This window comes from Pygocentrus nattereri, chromosome 17 (assembly GCF_015220715.1).
Source record: "Pygocentrus nattereri isolate fPygNat1 chromosome 17, fPygNat1.pri, whole genome shotgun sequence".
NCBI lineage: Eukaryota > Metazoa > Chordata > Actinopteri > Characiformes > Serrasalmidae > Pygocentrus > Pygocentrus nattereri.
The window spans coordinates 11,363,669-11,387,884 of NC_051227.1; the positions used below are offsets into that span (position 1 = coordinate 11,363,669).

Consider the following 24,216-nt stretch of genomic DNA (forward strand, 5'->3'; position numbering starts at 1 on the left):
CATTTATATAGAAATGGCATTCAATCTTTAGTATTAAAATCTAGATATAAATCTAGATATTGGTGTGAGTCTAATTTTGAACAGTGATTGAATTAGTGACAAAGCTTGGCCCCTGACCTTAGTGGCAGCTTCAAAACACCTTTCCACTTGTTGAGGCAAGGTGATAAGCAGCCTCACAGGGCACCTCAGTTAAATGGCAATAGTGCCTCCTAGAGTTCTTTAGTGAAATAGGCTGGTGAGTACAGGGGCTCTTGGTTACCACGGCCTGGTTGGAAGTGTGGAATTGTTGGATGTGTTCTGCAGATTTGCTGTCATCTTCTTCTGTCACTGCCTCCACTGAGTCCAGAGTCTTTCCTGCTCAGTTTATTAAGGTTCTTGTTGTCTCCACAGTGTTTCCCCAGCAAAGAAAAGAATTCTACTACAGCAGACTGATAGAATAACTCCGGTAGCTGCTGCACAGATTAGCAGATCTGTCCAGTCCAGTTGGTCATTCAGGTAGCCCCTAGGTACTTTGAGCACTGACACTTCTGCGCATCTTCTGTAGATGATGACTGGGTTCACTGTGCCACATGCCAGAAATCCATGACCACTTCTTTTGTCTTGATGTGGTTATGTTATAACTGCCATTTGGGGGGAGGAACATGCCTGAAACCCCTCCTTCTTTCAATCTAACACCCTATAAATTCACATCCTCACTTTCCGTTCCTGTGACAAAGTGTTCTCAGTCCCCACCGAAACCCCATCTGTTCCTCAGTCCTACATCAGACCTGCTACAGCTATGAGTGTCTGGCCTTCTAGTTACAGGCAGAAGCTGGTAAGAACTCCAGCCAGTTCTCAGAGTTCTCTCCCCCCCTCAATCAGTCTACTCTCATACTACCACCACCATGTTGAAGGGATGGTCTGAACTCACAAACTGATATTAGCCTGTTTGAGTAGCCCATGATGACGGGGGTTATGGGAAATGGAGTAGTTATTGAGGAAACAGTTCAGTCAGTGTTCATCTATGTTCTCTCCATATGATGAGCATAGCAAGTTCCACTGTGTCTCCTTCAGTCCAGCCTGCAGAGCCCCCTCATCCTGGGCTGTCCACTTCCTCACTGGTAATAACACTGTCCACTCTCTGTCCTCGCAGTAACAGGCAGCCAGTGAAATGCAGGTTATCACATGTAAACAGGTATTACAGTTATCACATGTAGTAACATAAAACTCATATTATTTCACTGGAGTACTTGGGGGTACACCTATGACAATGTGTTTACATACAATTTAGCTATTAACATTATGTGCTATGCCATTTTCTCATGTTGCTCTAATGAGGTCACATGTGCTGACTTGTGAACATTGGAAAAAATGCGAAAAGTGTGAGATTTTCTCTAAGTGTAGAGAAACAATGTGTGTTTGTTAACCTTTAACGGTGAATGACCATTAATTTCCTCATGTACAATATTTAAAAGGTTTAACTGTTAGTGTGATATTACACCTGTCTAGGAATATTTCTTAGTATTAGAAACCAATCAAGAGAACTCAAGAGTGCAACACATGTAATATTAAGTCTAAAGCCTAAGGTAAACTAAAAGAAACAGATATCAAATGAAGTATCTCACATGTAATGCAATAAATTATGAAAATATTATTATGGTTATGTAAATTATTTATGTCATTGTCTAACAGGCAGCCAGTGAAGTACAGGTTATCAGCCATCATTAGTAAACAAATAACTCATGTTATTCCTCAGAAATAAGTGGGTCACCTATGCAGCATGTGCTTACATGCAATTTAGGGCATTAGCACTATGTGCAATGACATTTTGTGATGTTGCCACATAAAACTCTAGTGCTGAATTTTGAACACTGGAAAAATGTGAAAAGAGTGATTTGTGCATAAATATATAGAAAAGAGTGCATGTTCATTAAACTTTAACCATGAATAGCTATATGAAATCCCACCTGTACAATAAGAGTTTAAACCATTAATGCTATATTACAGTTGTCTAGGAATATGTAACATAAGGTTTGTCTTGGGAGCCTGAGGTAAACCAAAGAAACATTTACTGAATTAAAAATGTCTAATTTAATATAGTAAATCAGAAGGTTATTATGGCTATTTGTGTTAATGATGTTCATGTTACTGCGTTTGGTCCTGATTAGGCAGCACTCCACACAAAGAGCACTGCAGATAAATACTCTGGCAGATATTCACCAGCCAGTGGATGATGTTCTTCGCAGAGTCTTAGACAGACACAAAACCAGCATGAAGAACAAGTACGAGAGTTTATTTGAGGGAATCAAAACAGTAGAGAATAAAACCCTCCTGAACAGGATTTACACACAGCTCTACATCATAGAGGGAGAGAGTGAAGGAGTGAATGAAGAACATGAAGTTCTACAGATGGAGAAAACATCCAGGAGACAATTACAAGACTCTGCAATCAACTGCTTAGACATCTTTAAAACTCTACAAGGTCCTGAAGGAGAAACACAAGAAGAGAACATTAGAGCAGGGAAGGCTGACAGTCTCAGACTCAAAGAAAGAAAAGAAGATAACAGACAGAAAGAGCCAGAGCTCAGAAGTGTTCTGACTAAAGGCATCGCTGGAATTGGAAAAACTGTCTCTGTGCAGAAGTTCATTCTGGACTGGGCTGAAGGAAAAGCCAATCAGGATGTAGACCTCATGTTTGTGCTTCCGTTCCGGGAGCTGAACTTGATTAAAGAGGATCAATACAGTCTTCATGGACTTCTGTGCGACTTCTGTCCTGAGCTCAAAGATCTGGACCCAAAGATTTATGATCAGCTCAAAGCTGTGTTTATATTTGATGGTCTGGATGAAAGTAAAATTCCAATGAGCTTTAAACAGTGTGAGAAAGTAACTGATATCACCATGACATCAGCAGTGGGTGTGTTGATGACAAACCTCATCAAAGGAGAGCTGCTGCCATCTGCTCTGATCTGGATAACCTCCCGACCTGCAGCAGCCAATCAGATCCCTCCTACATACATCAACCGTGTGACAGAAATTCTGGGATTCAGTGACCCACAGAAGGAGGAGTACTTTAGGAAGAGGATCAGTGATGAAGACGAAGCCAAGAGAATCATCTCACACATTAAGACAGCGAGGAGCCTCCACATCATGTGCCACATTCCGGTCTTCTGCTGGATCTCAGCCACTGTTCTTATGCAAATCATGAAACAGCATCATACAGAAATCCCTAAAACTCTGACTGAAATGTACTCACACTTCCTGCTCACTCAGATGAACATGAAGAATGAGAAGTTTGAGAAGAAAAAGAGGAGAAACCCAAAGGACCTGCTGAAGTCCAACAGAACCATTCTTCTGAAACTGGCTGAACTGGCTTTCAAACAGTTGATGAAGGGCAATGTGATGTTCTATGAAGAGGACCTGAGAGAGAGCAGCATAGATGTTACTGAGGCCTCAGTGTATTCTGGGATTTTCACTGAGATCTTCAGGGAGGAATGTGTGCTTTACGAGAGGAAGGTCTACTGCTTTGTTCATCTGAGCTTTCAGGAGTTCCTGGCTGTTGTTTATGTATTTCACTGCTATGAGAGCAACAACATGGAGGAACTGCAGATATTTAAACCACAGTACAGTGAGTGGTCTCAGAATGTTCCTTTGGATGAGGTTCTGATGGAAGCAGTGAATAAAGCTGTAGAGAGTCAGAATGGACACCTGGATCTTTTTCTCCGTTTCCTGCTGGGCATCTCACTGGAGTCCAACCAGAGACTCCTACAGGGTCTACTGACACCAACACCGATCAACTTAGAGACACCCATAGAACACATCAAGAGATTAATCAAAGGAAGTGAAAATAAACAACATCACATGTCCACTGAGAGATCCATCAATCTGTTCCTCTGTCTGTCTGAAATGAATGACCAGTCTATCTCCAGAGAGATTCAGCAATATCTAAACTCAGAGAGACACTCAGAGGTGAAGCTCTCTCCTGAACAGTGTTCAGCACTAGTGTATATGATTCTGAACTCAGAGGAGGTTCTGGATGAGCTAGACCTGAAGAAATACACCACATCAGAGGAGGGTTATAGAAGACTGATCCCAGCTCTGACTGTCTGCAGAAAAGCTTGGTGAGTGTTACATCTACATTAATACAGCAGATTAATATTTGTTTATTAATGATTTATTAGGGCTGATCACATTAGATGTTCAGTTAGACAATTTAAAAAAGCTTTACTTATTACAGTTCATTATGAAGTACTACAGACAGTACAGTAGCTTGGCTACTTTATTAGAAACTTCTAATATAGGGATGAGGACATAAGGTCTGTACTGGCATAATGTGATATTGACATATTGAGATATAGCTTTTCAGTTTTAGGAACAATAGGACAAGAAAGACTGTATTTTATGATTTAGACTAAAAATAAATCCAAGAAAATCATGGCAAAACTAGCTGTAACCAAAAAAGGCCGGTAGACTGTAGAAAGAAAGCAATAGCATGACACTAAAATGAAATGAAAATAAAGGTTAAATTCAAATAATGTGATTAAATATAAAATGAATAATAAGGGTGCCACATGTTAAAAGTCCTCAGATTAAATATCAGCTTAAAAGACAAGCAGCATGACTCATGCTGGGTAATAACAAACATAGCTTGGAATATTTGCAAAGCTTAAGTTGTAAGGGATAAACTCATTCTCATTCAGTATTTAGTATTTATATATTTTTTATTGCACTGAAAAGTTTACACTGGAATTATTTTGCTGTTGCATTACCCAGAAGCATAGTAATAATGAAGACTTTTGTACTTCATTCTCATTTTTCAATAATCTTTTTAATAATTATTAACTTTCATTTTATTACTCTTTTATACTGGTTACAGCCTCATATTAGACACGGTGAAGTATACACAGTTTAAACAACAACCAAAAAAATGACTAATTAGTGAGCTACTAATATGTGGGCTTGCCCAATTACAAACTCAATTCCATAAAAAGTTGGCACAGCATGTGAAATGTCACTAATATAGAAAATTGTGAATCATGAATTCTGTTTTAGAAGTTTGAGTATATGCAACGGGGAGCGACTTTTATTGAGGGCAAATCCAGGGTCGTGGTCAAAACAGTCCAAGGTCATTGAGCCAATGCGGAGAGATTGTGGGGCAGACATGACAATCAATAACACAGAGAAACAAAGCAAACATCAAACACAGACCAATACATCAAACAAAGACCGATACAAAGACCAGCAAACACAAGGGGCAAACATAGGGTTTAAATACACAGGGATAACGAGGGACAGGTGGAGATAATCAGGGGAGGAGTAACCAAACAAGGGGCAGGACTTGAAAACCAAAACAAACACACATGGAAGACCAAAACAAAGGAGCACATGGAGTAGTGGGAGGGGCCAACCGTGACAGTATACCTGATGAAATTTTTAAATATACACTTATTCCAAATATGACTCCTAAAGCATGTTCCAAAAAGTTGGGAACATGGGAAGTGGGTTTATCACTGTGTTACATCACAGTTCCTTTTATCTGCACTTAGTAATTCTTTATGGACTAAAGACACAAACTGACAAAAATCTAATTTTCAAAGTGCCAGTCTCGGATCCACTCTCTCTGATTACACAACTACGCTGCTGAAACACATGCTGCATGTTTCTGAACTTGCTTTTTAAGCAAAGAGATTTTTCTGGATTCCCTGAATCTTTTCATAATACAGGGAGATTCACTGGAAAGGGTGCAATGTGCTCCTCAGTATAAGGAGCTTCAAACAAGCTGGGATGATCCTGCAGTGGAGCGATGAGGTAGGTGCCGGACAGCCACTGTGATGTTCAGCCTCCGTTTGCAACTTCTGGGTGCAAACCCTTGTACCCCTTCATGTGTCTGGCAGAAAACAGAGATCACTTCCAGCATTGCATGTAATGCAATCGATTACACATATGCCAAGATATGTAGCGTATTTTTTTGGTTTAAATTGGTTCATCCTAACAGGAGAATTTTCGGGGCCTCTTTCGAGTGAATCTCCCTGTATTATGCACCATAGAGTGTGAAATACTTAAAATCCTGTAGACTATTTGCTGATTTTTGGCAAAGTGGTTAACCTTGGCCCATCTTTGCTCATGAAGGACTAGGCCTTTCCTGAATGCTCTTATTATCACACAAGCGTGATTGCATCTCCTCTTTTAAAATGTTTCCAGCACATTTAACAATGTTCCTAGTGCTAAACTGCCCCTTTACCAACTTTTTTGCGATGTGTTGCAAGCATAAATTTCAGAATAGCTGCTTTTTACAAAAGACAAGAAGATAAAACATTAAATAAAACATTAAATACAAATAAATGTGAATTTAGGAATTAGGTTTGTACATATTTTGCTAATTTTTTAAGTGAAAAAAGTATCTGCTGGAAACCGTTTTTAAAAATATAATTTTTCTATGTAAAATAGCCCTCTTTGGCCATGATCCCTAAATGTAAGTAAAATGGAGCTGGTTTTGATAAAAATAACTGTTATGTATAGGGGTGGATCTGTTGTGCTTTGGGGCCGTGTGGGAGGCAGCAGCACAGGAAACATTGCACAGTCTTTAGAAAAATGGATTCCGTTGAATATCAGGAAATTTTGTCAGGAAATATAATGCAGTCGTTCATAAAAACGAAGCTGAAAGGAGGCTGGTGGCTGGCTCTGGCTTCTACAACAGGAAGTGACCCAAAACATACCTTAAAATGCACAATGGACATAATACATGTGGTGGAAAATCGTGACAGAAAAATGAATTTGAGCCTCTGAGTCTGTATCAAAGTGAGTAACAAGTTTATTAAAAAGCCAACATGACAAAAAATGGATTCTCTCTCCCTTTCCTATATCTTTCCTAGCTGTGTGTTGTGCTTCTTATACCCTTGTCATTCCCCCGCCCTTACGTTCCTTTCATGGCAGTAAGCATTAGTCAGCATTATTCTCAATTGTACACAATTCTTTTACATGTTTATCTTATACGACCTGTTTACAGCGAGCCGCCAAGCAAAACATCCAGATTCGACCCGTAGCCTTATGGCTGGGCGCCACTGCCTTGCTGCCTCTATCTTCACACTCCGCTTCTGTTCTCATAGCGAAGTCACTTCCATTTATCACAGAGACACAGAACAATCCCGCTACCTCTCGGCCACTGTGACATTTAGAATCATCCTTAAGCATAATAGCTCAAAAGGCATATTTCAACACTATTAAATACATTTCCACGACATGCACATAAAGAATCTCAAGCTGAAACGTTTTGATTGACCCCCACAGTCACCAACATCATTAAAATTCTGTGGGTAGATTTGAAGCATGCAGTGCATGCTAGAAGGATCAAGACTATTACAGAACGAGAAGTGTTCGGCATTAGTCTCCTAGCCGGATAAAAAGTGTTTGCGAGCTATAAGGTGTGTGTGGTGTCCAAATTTTGCACATTTGATCATCATTACTTTACTTTTTTATATGTTTAACATTAATTTAATGTAAAGTAATTGAGGTGTAGTCTGCAACCCTTAACGCCCCTTAGGATCTGAAGCAAAACATAATTGAGTCTTACAAAGTAAGAGTCAGTTATCTTTATAATTATATCAAAACCCTTGCTGTTTGTAATTTTTACTGTCTGAAGTATCATTAAGAAAAAGACATTAAGGTGGACTTTTAACGTGAAAACAAGATCTGAAAGACAAACAGATATGCAGAGTAAATCTATGGAAAAATCAGTGATACTGTCTGCTTGGATAAAAATTGCTACAAAACTTGCTAAAATCACCAAAGTATCCTGTGCCACTGGCTTCCACACACCCCCAATCAGAAAGAAGGAGCAAAATGAAAAAAAGAACACTTTGCCACCCTTTTAAGCATAGAGGTTGATCTTTTATTCTTTAGGATTGTATGGCAGTCAGTAGTAGGGCCGCAGAGCTGAACTAGTATGTTCTGATTGATGCTGAGCTTTTATGCTGCTGCTGAATTGTGTTTTATTATTTTTTTGCAGGCTAAATGGCTGTTATATTACCCAAGAGTCTTGTGAAACTCTCTGCATAACTCTGAAATCTGTGAAATCCCCTCTGAGAGATCTGGACCTCAGCAACAATAATGTGCAGGATTCAGGAGTGGAGCAGCTGTCTGCTGGACTGAAGAGTTCATGCTGTAAACTGGAGACACTCAGGTGAACGTTTTTTGTGAATTCATTTTTTAATAATAAAAAAGACACATCATAATAAACTGTAACCTAACAATAATGATATTATAAGATTGTATCATTTTTTATATTTATTTCATATGGTTTTAGGATTTTACTGAATCTCTTTTTTAGCCATTGTTGAAAAATAAAAATGCACCAATTTGCTATCAAAACAACATTCTTTGCTATTCAGAAATCAGTACAGTGTGAGATCTCTACTGAGCTTAACTATATTTGCTGGATTGTTGTAGCATTTCACTTTTTATGCTACTAAACAGGTAGCCTCTTAGAGAGAAGTATGGCTAGGTGTGCTGCTTTAAATAGGATCACATGGATGAATAATGAGGCTATGGACATCTAGTATACTATTTCTGAATGTAAAAAAAGCAGTAGAACAAAGTAGAAAGTGGAAATGAAAGTAGTTGTCTTAAAGCCCCGATTACATCATACATTGTATTTATTCTGGCTCTTACAGACTAGTTGGCTGTAGTCTCACCACAAACTCCTGTGAAAAACTGTCATCAGCTCTACAATCAGTAAACACTCATCTGATAGAGCTAGACCTGAGTAACAATGACCTGCAGGATTCAGGAGTGGAGCTGCTCTCTGCTGGACTGAAGAGTTTACAGTGTAAACTGGAGACACTCAGGTGAACTTTCTCTGAATTATTTCCTCAGTGTAAATAAGTGTAGCTGATAAGGTCCAATAAACTGTTAATGCAAAATAACAGAATAAGAGAATAAAATGCCTGTTATTTTATTTATTTATTCATTTTACACCATATTCTTAAAGGAAAATTCTATAGAGATAAAATATCAAATGTTGAAAAATATGTGCTGATTTTGCATTTGATGCCAATAACATATTCCACAAAGTTTGGATGGGGGCTTGTTTACCACTGTGTTTCAACACTTCAGTCAAGTCAAGTCAAGGGGCATTTATTGTCATTAAATCTATGTACAATTACACTATATTGCCCAAAGTACTTGCATGTCTGCCGTCACAGTCTCTGCTCTAATTCATGCCAAAGGTGTTCTATCGGGTTGAGGTCAGGACTGTGCAGGCCAGTCAAGGTCTTCCACACCAAACTCGCTCATCCATGTCTTTATGGACCTTGCCTTGTCCATTGGTGCGCCGTCATGTTGGAACAGGAAGGGGCCAGTCCCTAATTGCTCCCACAAAGTTGGGAGCATGAAATTGTTCCTTTCACTGGAACTAAGGGGCTGAGCCCAACTCCTGAAAAACAACCCCATACCATAATCCCCCCTCCACCAAACTTTATACTTAGCACAATGCAGTCAGACAGGTGCCGTTCTCCTGGCAACCACCAAACCAAGACTCATCCATCACATTGCCAGATGGAGAAGCGTGATTCATCACTCCAGTGGTGGCGCTTTACACCACTGCATTCACTGCTTTGCATTGCACTTGCTGATGTTACGCTTGGATGCAGCTGCTCGGCCATGGAAACCCATTCCATAAAGATCTCTATGCACTGTTCTTGAGCTAATCTGAAGGCAATATGAAGTTTGGAGGTCTGTAGTGATTGATTGCAGAAAGTTGTTAACCTCTGCGCAGTATGCACCTCAGCATCCGCTGACCCTGCTCTGTCATTTTATATGGCCTGCCACTTTGTAGCTGAGTTGCTGTCGTTCCCAATCACTTCCACTTTGTTATAATACCACTGACAGTTGACTGTGGAATATTTAGTATCGAGGAAGTGTCATCCTATCACGTTACCCTGCTGAAATTCACGGAGCTCCTGAGAGCGGCCCATTCTTTCACAAATGTTTATAGAAACAGTCTGCATGCCTAGCTGCTTCGTTTTATACATCTGTGGCCATGAAAGTGATTGGAACACCTGAATTCAGTGATTTGGATAGGTGAGTGAATACTTTTGGCAATATAGTGTATGTTCCTCCAGGAAGAAGGTACAACATGGAACAAAATAGACAGTATAAAGTGCAACCATGCAGATGTTAAGTGTTTCAAAACATTAAACTAGAAACAATAAAATAAATATGATATCTAAAACAGACATTAGACACAGACAGGACATGACATAGTGGAATAAGGGCGTGTAGTTGCGCAAATTACTTGCGCATTTCCATTGTTCTCTGTGTAAATAAAACACGCTCACAGTATTTCCTTGTTTCAGTTTAACATAATTTCAACATTTCCTTTCGAGTTTCGAGTTTAATTTTGTTTCGTTAGTTCATTCAGTCAGTCGTTCATACTGTTGGTTAGGTCGGAGTGAACTAGCCAGCTAGCAAGGTTCACATGATGACAGACAATGCTAATACTGTCGACCTAATTTTGGCAAATTTAGTAGTATAACTGTATCCTAAAACAGTATTTATAATATATATATATATATATATATATATAATGATAAAACAAATGCATACGGTGCAAAACATTTTTATTTTTAATTTACTGTAGAAAATCTAATATACTGATGATAATGATATGGGGATATATACTGATTGTTGTTGTGAGTGTAATTACATATTTATATATTTACAGACATAGGGAGAGAAAGACAGATATTACTAGTAGGCCTTCTGGAGTGCTTCTCTGTGAATTAACATAATAAAAGTTGACTTATGGTCCTGCTAATTGCTGGCAAGAAGGAGGGGTGATTTCCTGAGGATCCTGAAATCTCGGTCATGCTTGTGTTAAAAACCTGATTGCTTAAGGAACAAAACTGTTGCAGAGTCTGGCAGTGATGGCACGGATCCTTCGGTACCTTCTGCCAAATGGCAGTAGTGAAAAGAGTCAGTATGAGTGATGGATGGGGTCGTCAAAAATGTTGATGGCTTTGGAGACGCAGTGTCTCCAAAACCATCTCCTTAGTTTTTTCCACATTCAGAGACAGGTTTTTGGTTCTACACCAGTGCGTTAGCCGCTGCAACTACTGTCTGTGTGCTGACTCATCATTCTGGCTGATCAGACCCACCACAGTCATGTCATCAGTGAACTTGATGATGTGATTTGAGCTGTGCTTTGCAGTGCAGTTGTGAGTCAGCAGAGTAAACAGCTGTGGACTAAGCACTCAGCCCTGAGGGGCACTGGTGCTCAGTATGGTATTGCTGGAGATGTTACCAGTCCTGACTAATTGAGGTCTCTCAGTCAGGAAATCCAGGACCCAGTTACAAAGGGAGGTGTTCAGGCCCAGGAAGGTGCAGTTTTCCAATCAGCCGCTGAGGGATGATGGTGTTGAAAATGAACTGAAGTCTATGAACAGCATTCTGACATAGGTGTCGTCTTTGTTGACCATGTGGGTGAGAGCCAGGTGGAGTGTGGTAGAGATGGCATCATTGGTTGGGGTGATATGCAAATTGCAGTGGGTCCAGTGAAGGGAGGAGATGGTCTTTAATGTGCCTCATGACAAGCCTCTTGAAGCACTTAATGATGATGGAAGTGAATCCAACGGGATGGTAATCATTGAGGTAGGACACTAGAGACTTTTTCGGGACAGGGATGATGGTGATGGACTTGAAGCATGTTGGACCCACTGCAGCGCTCAGAGAGAGTGTTGAATATGTCTGTGAGAACATCAGCCAGCTGTTCAGTGTATTCTCTGACCACTCTGCGTGGTATGCTGTCAGATCCTGGGGCTTTTTGTGGGTTGACTCTGTGTAGAGTTCTCCACACATCAGCAGTGGACAGACATAGACACCTGTTCATTTGGAGGAGGTGTGGTCTTCCATGCCATCATGCTGTTCTGTGCTTTAAACCAAACAGAAGTTATTATGTGCATCTGGAATGGAAGCATCACAGTCACAAGCAAGTGGAGGTGCCCTGCCACATGTGCCATATGTAAACAGTGTCTTGAAAATGTTCATGGATTTTCTTTGGGTAGGTGCGTTTTGCCTCTCTGAGGCCCAGGAAAGCTTGGCTCCTGCTATTCTAAGGCTTGCCTTATCCCCTGACTTAAAGGCCTTATCACTGGTTCTCAGCAGGTTGTGCACCTCTGCAGTCATCCATGGCTTCTGGTGGGGGTGTGTTGTGATGAGTTTGGAAACAATAACATCATCAATGCGCTTACTGATGTAGCCAGTCACTGATTCTGTATACTCCTCTAGGTTGATGGAGTCACCGTAATTTGCTGCTTCTCTGCACATTTTACATGATTCATTGTTAATGTAAACAAAGGCCCCATCCTAGAGTCTTACTGCACAGTTCAGCATCACTGTCTGCACGGAAACACAGCAGGCCATCAATGTGAATGAGTGCAGAGTGGAACTCGTCAACCATGTCTCTGTAAAAACGAACATACAGCAGTCACTGAACTCAAACTGGGTAGATTGCTGAATCCAGAGGTAGTCCAGTTTATTTTTCATGGAACAAAGAGGAGAGAAGAAGCAATAGAAGTTTTTACAACAACTTTTTAAGCATTTGGGAACTGAGAATACCAGTTGATATTGTTTTAAATGTGCAGTTCTTAGTTGACATAGGATTTCAGCTGCTCATCATTGCATTTTGTTTTTTGAGATGATTCTCTTAATTGAACCATACAAGTAAAATAAAGAAACACATATATATTCCTGTATTGTGTTATCTAAATTATATGATTTCATTTATTCAGAAATCCTTCTTTGAGAACATTGAAATGATTGTTTGCAGACTCCGTATCTGTGGTCTTGGAAAGATTGCTTGTGAAAATCTGGGATTAGCTCTACAATCTGCAAACTCCTCCCTGAAAGACCTGGACCTCAGCAACAATGACTTGCAGGATTTAGGAGTGGAGCTGCTGTCTGCTGGAGTAAAGAGTTCATATTGTAAACTGGAGACACTCAGGTGAGCTTTAAATGAACATACACACTCACTGGCCACTTTATTAGGTACTGATCAGTTGCTTGTTAACACAAATAGCTTATCAGCCAACGACATGGCCGCAACTCAATGCATTTAGGCATGTAGAGGTGGTCAAGACAACTTGCTGAAGTGCAGACCGAGCATCAGAATGGGGAAGAAAGGGGATTTAAGTGACTTTGAACGTGGCGTGGTTGTTGGTGCCAGACGGGCTGGTCTGAGTATTTCAGAAACTGCTGATCTACTGGGATTTTCACGCGCAACCATCTCCAGGGTTTACAGAGAACGGTCCAAAAAAGAGAAAGTAACCAGTGAGTGGCAGTTGTGTGAACGAAAAATGCCTTGTTGATGTGAGAGGTCAGAGGAGAATGGGCAGACTGGTTCCAGGTGACAGAAAGACAACAGTAACTCAAATAAATAAACAAAATCTCTGAGGAACGTTTCCAACACCTTGTTGAAAGTATGCCACGAAGAATTAAGGCAGTTCTGAAGGCAAAAGGGGGTTCAACCTTTTACTAGCAAGTTGTACCTAATAAAGTGGCTGGTTAGTGTACACTGATCTTGCATAGTGGATCAGACAGGGGAGTTTTTAAACACTGTGTCCACTCACTGTCCACTCAGACAGTCCAACCTTGTCAGTCCACCTTGTAAAGGGAAAGTCAGAGACGATAGCTTATCTGGTGCTGCACAGTTTGTGTTGGTCATCCTCTAGTCTTTCATCAGTGATCACAGGACACTGCCCACTGGATGCTGTTGGCTGGATACTTTTGGTTGGTGGACTGTTCTGAGTCCAGCAGTGACACTGAGTTGTTGAAAACTCTGATCCACTCAGACCAGCGCAGCGCACACTAACACACCACCACCACCACATCAGTGTTACTGCAGTGCTGAAAATGATCCACCACCCAAATAGTAGCTGCTATGTGAGGGTCCATGACCACTGAAGAAGAGGGTAAAAGGGTGCTAAAAAAGTATGCAGGGAAACAGATGAACTGCCATCTCTAATTGTAGAACTACAAAGTTCACCCGTATAGTAAGTGGAGCTGATAAAATGGACAATGAGTGTAGAAACAAGGAGGTGGTCATAATGTTATGCCTGATCATGTATTTTCTCCCAATAGCAAGCACAGGCAATGGTTATATACAACTTTATAAGAAATCGGTTTATTTTGGAACAGCTAACCAAAGATAATCCACTGTGACACAAACAAACTTGTAGCCTAATTGTAACTCCCTCCAAGTTGAAAAACGGACACAAGGCGTTCCTGATTTTTACTGGCATTTAATCGGACACAGGTGTCACTAACGATGCCGTGAGAACTGTACAAACATAAAATAATACATTTTCATACAGTAAGGGATTCTCATAGAGAATAGACAATAAGAATATGATTCAACAACATAAAATATTCACAAATCAGTGGCTTGACTTACAAACAACATCAGTAAATTCTGTATAGTCCTTGAGGCCACGTAACTAACAGAAACTTGACAAGTCTTTCACAGATAAACATCTTATTTCCGATACACACACATTAAAATACAAATTGCATACCTCATTGGCCGCATTAACTTGAAAGGGTTAACAAAAACACATCTCGGAATGTCTTCTTTAACCAAGAGTCAAACTTCGCCGCACGCTTCTCCAAATCTCTAGCGTACGGAGAGAAAAAAAAAACACGTTGCCCTCTACCGAGTGTAGCGTGTAACTGAAAATATCGCTCTATCCCAAACAGCAAATTAAACATTGGTTCCACCCTGGAAACACTTGTAGAACCTTTAAACATGCAATTTTTAACGATACATATTACAATCAGATTTTAATAAACATACATTATTTTACCTTACTTGAACTTATTTATTGTTACTTCAATCATGAATTTAACAAACTGTATGACTGCCACTGACGGCAGCCACACTCCCACCAAATCACTGGTGATTTCCAACTAAACCTGAATGCAAAGGAAAAATAAAAATGTAAATGATGTTTTAGATCTAACAAACTATTGTTCTGCACTATTCAGCTTCAAGTAGAGTAACTGTTTTGTGAATAGGCCTCTCAAGGTATACTGGCTTGTTAACTCTTTTTCCTTGGTCATCCAGTGCTGCATCACTCATTAACAGCTCGAGTTTCCTAATGACTCCATCTTCACTAGGGTACACTTTAGTGATTTTAGCCAGCTTCCACTCATTTCTGGGTAGACTATTGTCCATCAGAATCACAATATCATTGACCTTGGCATTTCTCTGTGTCTTGTACCATTTGTTTCTCTGCTGAAGATTCAGCAAGTATTCCCTTTTCCATCTGGTCCAAAATACATTGGCCAAGTATTGCACCTTGCGCCACCTTTTGCGAAGATAAAGGTCTTCTTTCACAAACTCACCAGGTGGTGGCAAGACCACTGAAGACTTCATAGTCAGGATGTGATTCGGTGTAAGAGGTTGTGGAGAACTGGGATCATTGAGCAGGTGAGTTGTTAATGGTCTACTATTTATGATCGCCATAACTTCATAAAGGTATGTACGCAAGGATGAAGTGTCAAGTCTTTTGGACGAATGATCTAGGATGGACGTCAGCACACTCCTTATCGTCCTGATCTGCCTTTCCCAGGCTCCACCCATATGGCTAGCAGATGCTGGGTTCATGACAAATTCACAACCTAATTGTTTTAGGCCTTCTTGGTCCATTTTCTTTACAGATTCCAAGAACTCTCGTCTTGCTCCAGCAAAGTTGGTTCCCTGATCTGATCGAAGCTGCCGAACATTTCCACGAATGGCAATCAATGTTCGCAGAGCATTAATAAAAGCGTCAGTTGTCATGTCATCAAGTAGCTCTATGTGCACAGCACGAGAGCACAGGCAAGTGAAGAGTAGACCATAGCGTTTAAGTTCCTTTCTTCCCTCCTTAATGTAAAATGGGCCGAAGCAGTCCATTCCACAATAGGCAAAGGGAGGCGCTGTTTCAACTCTTTCACGTGGTAAATCTGCCATTCTTTGAGCTTCAGCATTTCTTCGGAACTTTCTACATTTGACACATTTGTGAATGTAGGAAGACACAGCATGACTGCAGCCTACTATCCAAATGCCGTTTGATCGTAACTCATTCAAGGTCATCCCACGTCCCTGGTGATGAACCTTTTGATGGAAGTGTCCAATCAGTAATTGTGATATGTGGGTTTTGCTTGGCAAGATTGCTGGATGTTTAATGTGTGCATGTAAATCAGAGCGCTCCAGCCGACCTCCTACTCTGAGCACACCCATTTCATCCAAGAAAGGATTCAGTTTGTGCAGCCTATTTGTGCTGTCCCTTGTTATCTCCTTTTTGGATTTTAGATCTTTGATTTCTTCAGAAAACACTTCCTTTTGGGCGGTAGATATGATGAAAAGCTCCGCCTCTTTTCTTTCCTCAAGACTGGTGACTTCGTTGGTTCTAGACACCAGACCCTTGACCTCCTTGACGCATCGCATGAGTCGTGCAATGGCTTTAACTAGTCTTGTCCAGCTTGAGAACTTTAAGAAATGATTAAGCAGCGAATCTTCTGTCGTCAGTGTCTTATGGACGAAGGTTTTGCGAAGTTCTGGATCTTCAGCTCCCAACTCTCCCACCTTATCATCATAAGCAGGAAGTTTGCTATGCCAGAGAAAATCTGGACCAGTGAGCCAGTTGGAAGTAATTAGTCCCTTTGCTGTCAAACCCCGTGATGCGTGATCAGCAGGGTTGTCCTCAGAGGACACGTATCTCCACTGATCTGGATCGGAACCTTCTTGTATACGTTGAATACGATTGGCCACAAATATGTGAAACCGTCTAGCATCGTTGTTAATGTATCCAAGAACGACTTTTGAGTCCGTCCAGAAGAATTCTTGGGCTTGAACTTCCATTTCCCTTTTAAGCAGGTCACTAGTTCGTACAGCAATAACAGCTGCTGACAGCTCAAGCCTGGGTATTGTGGTGACCCTTGTAGGAGTCACCCTGGCCTTGCCAATAACTAGGGAACAGCAGACTTGGTTTGATACACTGATTGCTCTCAAGTAAGAACATTCACCATAACCTTTAACACTTGCATCTGAGAAATGATGCAATTCATATCTTTCAACTTTCTCAAACCCTTCTGGGAGATAACATCTTTGAATCTTAATGTCAGTCAGATTCTTAAGATCCAACAGCCAAGACTCCCACCGTGGTTTGAGATCTTCTGACAATGGCTCGTCCCATCCAATCTTGTCTCGACACATCTCTTTGAGTATTTGCTTCCCGACCAGAATAAATGGTGCCACAAACCCAAGAGGGTCATAGATGGATGCCACAGTTGATAAAACTCCTCTTCTAGAGAGTGGGCGTTCATCCACAATCACTCTGAAGTGGAACTGGTCTGAAACAACACACCATTTGATTCCCAAAGCTCTCTCAATTTGTGACCCTCCAAGCGCCATGTCGCGGTTTCTTACTGAATCTGCACATTCCTCCTCTGGAATGGATGCAAGGACATCATGGTTGTTGGAAACAAACTTGTGAATTCTCAGTTTGCCAGCACTGCAGAGTTCCCTTGCTTCTTTCACCAACCTTATAGCTTCGTCTTTGGTTGCAACACTTGTCAGTCCATCATCAACATAAAAATTTCGTTCGATGAACTGAATAGTTGTTTCACTGTAATGACCTTGCCCTTGGGCAGCGACATGCTTCAACCCAAAGTTTGCACAACCAGGCGACGACGCAGCTCCAAATAGATGTACTCGCATGCGATAGACTGATGGTTGGGCCTGGAAGTTTCCACCATCCCACCAGAGAAATCTCAAGTAGTCCTGGTCCTCTGGTTTGACGTGAAATTGATGGAACATGCGCTCGATATCGCACATTATGGCGACTTGTCCCTTACGAAAGCGGCAGAGAACACCTATCAGGCTGTTTGTTAATTCTGGTCCCGTGAGCAGATAGTCATTTAATGACACACCATCAAACCTTGCCGAGCAGTCGAACACGACCCGTATTTTTCCTGGTTTGTATGGGTGGTACACTCCGTGATGTGGAATGTACCACGCAGGACTGCTGTTGATTTCTTCTTCTGGGACCTTTTCTGCATCCCCATTTGTTATGATTTCATTCATAAAGATTGTGTAGTCCTTTTGGTATTGCTTATCTCTTTCAAATCTCCGTTTCAAGCATCTGAGCCTGTGAACTGCACACACCTTATTATCTGGGAGGTTTGGTTGATCCGTTTTGAAGGGGAGTGGCATTTCACAGTGGCCATTCGCTTTAATTTTGATTCCTTCTTCCATTATGGTTATGAAACGCAAATCTTCCTGAGATAACTTTGCGTCTTCAACTCTTCTCTCACTGAAGTCAGACTCCAGCAGTCTCAACACATCTGGTGGAGAAATGAACTCTTTGACCTGAGTTCGGTATATGTATTTCACTTCGGTTGTGAGGTTCTTAGATGTTTGGAGTTGAGGTTTCACGAACTTCGTGATGATCTTGTGACTGCTCCCAATGGCATCACCATAGTCGACACATGGGCTAACACAACCGACTATGCTCCATCCAAGATCTGTTTTTTGAGCAAATGGCTCATTGTCTTTACCTGGTACAACTTCTCGGGGTAACAACGCCTGTGGGCAGTTGTAACCTATGAGCAGTCCTACATCACACTCAATCAATGGCGCGATCTCCTCCGCAAGATGCTCTAAGTGTCGCCATGCTCTTGCAGTTTTTGGTGTCGGAATATGACTTAGATTAGCGGGAATGAACTCTCTTGAATAGGTTACAGGGAGAGAGATCTTCTTTGACGAATAGAAACCTCTCACCTGCAGTCCAACTAACCTCTGACTTGGGATGATTGTATTTCTGGATGAAAGTGTGGAGAGTTTTAACTGCACAGGTTCTCCTTTCATTTCCAGAACTTCTGCCTTATCTTGCATGATGAATGTGGTATCGCTTTGGTTATCAAGAAGCGCATATACAAGAATTTCATTCTCTGGATTATTTGATGTGGATAACCACACTGGAACAACTGTAGAGGAGTACATGCTGTCCATGCCTTGCACCACTCTGTTGGATGTAGCTTCATTTGAGGGTTCAGTGGTGTGTTTGTGCTCTGTTCTTTCCCTTGACTTATTATTTTCAGAGTGTTTTACATTTTCCCGGTGTTCATCACTGCCCCTTTCCTTTCTGTTTGCCCTTTCACGATCTTCATGTAAACATGTTGGATGTTTTCCTTTACATGTTTCACAAAGGCTTCTTCTTTTGCAGTCCTTTGAACGATGTCCTAGTTGTAAACATCCAAAACATAATTTTTTTGTTTGGACAAACTTGAGACGTTCTTGAACCGGTTTTTCATTGAATTTCCAACATTTCTGAATGCCATGATTTTGTTTTTCACAGAAGACGCACCCTTTGAGTTCTGCATTTTCTTCAGAGTTGCTTAAAAGCACCTTTGCACCGACATTTCGTGTCTTTGTTGTCTTTACCCTTTCACCATCACTAGACTTCAAGGCATGAAGAGAAGTCACTGGGTTGCAAGCTATTTTTGCTTCCTTTGTGATGAATTCCACAAACTGACTGAATGTAGGAAATTCATTGCAAGTTTCTTCGATCTCGATCACCTTTCTGTTCCAACTGGCTACCAGCCAATCAGGAAGCTTTGTGAGAAGCTTTTGATTTTCATCACAGGTGTTCAATACTTCTAGACCTTTAATCTGAGACATTGCAGCCCAGCAGCCCCTAAGGAAGTCTGAAAAATCTCTCAACTCAACACTGTCTCTGGGTCCTATTTTGGGCCATGATGCAAGCTTATCCTTAAAGGCTTTAGCTATCACAAATGAGCTTCCAAATCTTTCTTCCAGGATAACCCATGCGGAATCATAAGCTGCATCTGTTCCCAATAGAAAATAACTCTCAATGGCCTTTCTTGCAGGTCCACCAACATATTTACGAAGGTAATAGACCCTTTCGTTTACTGGAATGTTTTTCCTGCCTATTAGAGTTTGAAATGACATCTTCCAGTCTTTGAATCTTAGAGGGTCTCCAGTAAAAACAGAAGGTTCAGGTACTGGAAGACGGCTCACATTAATGGACTCTGCTATTGCTTCAGCAAGGACTGCAGTACTGTCTGCTTGGTATGTCACAGGAGGCTCATGAGGACTTCTTTTAGCTCCTGTCGATCGGTGTTGCTCAGCTGCACAGTTATGAAGCAACTCTGCTATTTCTTCATCTGAGCTTACTTCTTGTTCGTAAACTTCTAGCCGTGCCCTGGCTGCACTCAACTTCTTAACAGTCTGAAGTCGCTCTATTTGTCTGCGTTTCTCTTCCAGTGCTTTCTTTCTTATCACATTTTCTTCCTCTTGTAATGCAATCTTCTTTCTATTTTCTTCTTCAAAACTTTCAAGTTCTCGTTGTTCACTTTCTATCTCTTGCAGGACCTTTAGAGCAGCCTGTGTAGCAGCTAGCTCTGCTGCAGCTTCCTGTCTCTTAACAGAGGACAGGCTTGACTGACGTGACTTAATGCTTGAACCACTTGCAGAGGTTAAACCTCGAGAGCCTTTACTTGTGCCTGAAGAAGCTGATGAGAACACAGAACCAGACTCAGGCCAGACAAAATCCTCTGTCTGGACATCTTTGGCATCCTTGTTGTGAAGATAAGTGGATGCATTTTCCAAGATTATTTTTGATACAGCGTCACAGGTGTCAGCTCTGCGACGGATCTCACTGCCTGGGGGAGCACATTTGCGCAGTTCTTCATAGCTATGTTTCACATCTGCTGATGCACAACGCATCTTAGTCATCAACTCCTGCACAACCTCAATAGAGGGAGTTCCCTTTATCACTTTCTTAGCTTGCTTGGCAGTCACTTTCCATTTATCATAAGTAATGGTAAAACGATCCTGCATTTTTTTTTATTTATTATCATGCTGTTCTTGAGCCTTTTCGGTAAGCTTTCGAGCTCTCTGGCTTCTTCTTAACTCCTCTTCAGTTTCAGGTGACTGCTGTGTGTCTGCGCCATTACTATCTTTAAGTAAGTCTCCATTCTTAGTTTCATTTTCAGTCATTTGCTCCATTTTGCAATGTTTACTTCTTACTTGGACCCAAATAATTTATAGCTATATTTTGACAGACTTGTGGCTTAACAACTGACCAGCTCAACAAACAAAAATATTAATAGCTACAAGCTTAATCTTGCCCTTAGATAAACTTGTCTGAGAGCATTAAGAATGGATAAAGATAAGGATTTTTTCACAGAACCTTAAATCTTAAGAAAACATCCGAATGAATATCAGCTTAAATAACACAAATGTGATGAACTGTTTCTAGAACCAACACCATATGAAACTGAGCACTTAATTGTATAACACCTTTAGCATCCAAATGACAGAAAAATGCCAAATGACTTCACCTACAAAATCTTAGACAGAACCTTGAACTTGAAGAAAATGTGCATAGCACCAGATTACTTAATTTCAGCACTTGCAGTGTCTCCTTAAAGTAATTAACAAAGCTGATCCACTTCTTAAACATTTAACTTGTTTTAAATGTATCACTTGTTGGACCATCAATGTAAACTTCAAACTGCTCGCTGCGTAGTTTGCTTGTGTTGCACAGTCTTATCTGTCTGATGCTAGAGTGCGATGAATCTTCTTCGCTGCTCAGTGGATGGAAGGCACAGTTCCTTGTCTCCTCGCCTCATGTCGAGCAGACTGAGTTCTCACTGTAACTCCCTCCAAGTTGAAAAACGGACACAAGGCGTTCCTGATTTTTACTGGCATTTAATCGGACACAGGTGTCACTAACGATGCCGTGAGAACTGTACAAACATAAAATAATACATTTTCATACAGTAAGGGATTCTCATAGAGAATAGACAATAAGAATATGATTCAACAACATAAAATATTCACAAATCAGTGGCTTGACTTACAAACAACATCAGTAAATTCTGTATAGTCCTTGAGGCCACGTAACTAACAGAAACTTGACAAGTCTTTCACAGATAAACATCTTATTTCCGATACACACACATTAAAATACAAATTGCATACCTCATTGGCCGCATTAACTTGAAAGGGTTAACAAAAACACATCTCGGAATGTCTTCTTTAACCAAGAGTCAAACTTCGCCGCACGCTTCTCCAAATCTCTAGCGTACGGAGAGAAAAAAAAAACACGTTGCCCTCTACCGAGTGTAGCGTGTAACTGAAAATATCGCTCTATCCCAAACAGCAAATTAAACATTGGTTCCACCCTGGAAACACTTGTAGAACCTTTAAACATGCAATTTTTAACGATACATATTACAATCAGATTTTAATAAACATACATTATTTTACCTTACTTGAACTTATTTATTGTTACTTCAATCATGAATTTAACAAACTGTATGACTGCCACTGACGGCAGCCACACTAATTATGATATACGCTATATGGACAAAAGTATTAAAAAGTACATAACTCCATATTAATGCCTATGGATTTAGAATGGCATTCATAAAAGCTCCTTTAGATGTGATGCGTAGGTATCCTAATTTGATAAAGGTATAAAGGATCTAAAGGAGCTTTTATGTATCCTATTCTAAATCCATAGGCATTAATATGGAGTGATGCTGTAATAGTTTCCACTCTTCTGCAAAGCTTTCTACAAAATTTTGGAGAGTGTCTGTGGGAATTTTTGCCCATTCATCCAGAAGAGCATTTGTGAGGTCAGACACTGATATTGAATGAGAGGGCCTGACTCACAATCCCCATTCTAGCAGCTCTGAGGTCTAGTCAAGTTCTGCCACACCAAAGTCACTAAGCCATGCTTTTATGGAGCTACTTTGTGCACTGGGGCTCAGTCATGCTGTAACAGAAAAGGTTCTTTCCCAAACTGTTCCCACAAAGTTGGAAGCATATAAGTGTCTTGGTCTGTTGAAGCTCTAATATTTCCCTTCAATGAAACTAAGGGGCCTAAGCCAACCCCAACAAAACAAGCCCATAGTGATTTTGGAGTCTTGGTTCTTCTCAAAATGTCTTGCTGTAGTGTAAAGGAGTCTGTTTATTATGTTTTTGTTCCACCCCATTTGATATCAGAGTGTTGATGTATTTTTCACAGAATTTGGTGCTTGTTATGTTCTGTGCTGCAGGTGGTTTTAGCTGTATGTAAATGCAATCTGCCCCTCTTTTTCCTTCCATTCTGCAGACTGTCTGGTTGTATGGTCACAGATGAAGGCTGTTCTTCTCTGGCTTCGGCTCTGAAGTCAAACCCCTCCCACCTGAGAGAACTGGATCTCACCTTTAATCACCCAGGAGAGTCTGGAGTGAAGCTGCTCTCTGATCTACTGCAGGATCCACACTTTAAACTGGAGAAACTACAGTGAGTTACTGACTTACTGTCTCTGTATATAGACTGATTGTCATTATATAGTCTATGTATATTAATGACTGTAATGTTATATTGTAGATGCGTTTGTCTTTGAATTGTTCTTCTGAACATGTCACTGAGTTCTCGAGCTTAGTAGCTTTGGCGGGGTTTTATGAGATTCTGAGTAAAAGCAATGACCAGACTACCCAATCTACAATGACTGTTTTTCAACTGACCTCAGGACAGATGTGGTTTGGCCACAGATTTACAAGAATAGTTCAGCAGACAAAAATGAATATGATTTATTACTTATGCAATATGTAGTTGATCAGCCAAGACTTGTTTGGTATCTGATGCATGCTTTTTTAGTTTACAGTGGGAATTAGGCTAATGTCATCATAAAACATAACTCACAGTTCCAGTATCTTATCATCATTATACATACATGCACAACACTGTTTTTCAACCTGCTCAAAACAGATACATTGGTGTCATTTAGAAAATCTTGTGTGTGTAGAAAGGACATAATTGTGTCTATCTGTATTAAGAGTTGTGTGTGTGTGTGTGTGTGTGTGTGTGTGTGTGTGTGTAGTAGGGAGATCATGCTAAAATTGTGTCTGTATACAGAGTTATGTGTGTGGTGATGAGATAATGCTGAAATTGTATCTGTATTCAGAGTTGTGTGTGTGTGTGTGTGTGTGTGTGTGTGTTTGTGTGTAGTGAGGAGATAATGCTGAAATCAATTCTATGTGTATTCAGAGTTATGAGTGTGTATTTGTGTGTATGTGTGTGTGTGTAGTAGTAGTGAGATAGTGCTGAAATTGTGTTCTGGAGCTAACAAGATATTTAATGTAAGTTCATGGTTTTAATGTAAGGATAAATTGGTAATGAAACTAAA

General features: G+C 40.6%; 1 protein-coding gene across 3 annotated transcripts in view; it reads left to right on the plus strand.

Annotated features, from left to right (window-relative positions):
- LOC108411355 (NACHT, LRR and PYD domains-containing protein 12-like) overlaps positions 1-24,216 on the plus strand; it is a 34,712-nt gene that overhangs the window by 6,523 nt on the left and 3,973 nt on the right. For 2 of the 3 annotated variants that reach the window (XM_037546730.1, XM_037546729.1), the window contains exons 5-9: positions 2,148-4,097; positions 7,982-8,155; positions 8,646-8,819; positions 12,800-12,973; positions 23,157-23,330. In XM_037546730.1, coding sequence (XP_037402627.1) covers positions 2,148-4,097; positions 7,982-8,155; positions 8,646-8,819; positions 12,800-12,973; positions 23,157-23,330 — 2,646 coding nt within the window. The remainder of the gene's footprint in view (positions 1-2,147; positions 4,098-7,981; positions 8,156-8,645; positions 8,820-12,799; positions 12,974-23,156; positions 23,331-24,216) is intronic. The other variant, XM_037546731.1, reaches the window with a different exon arrangement.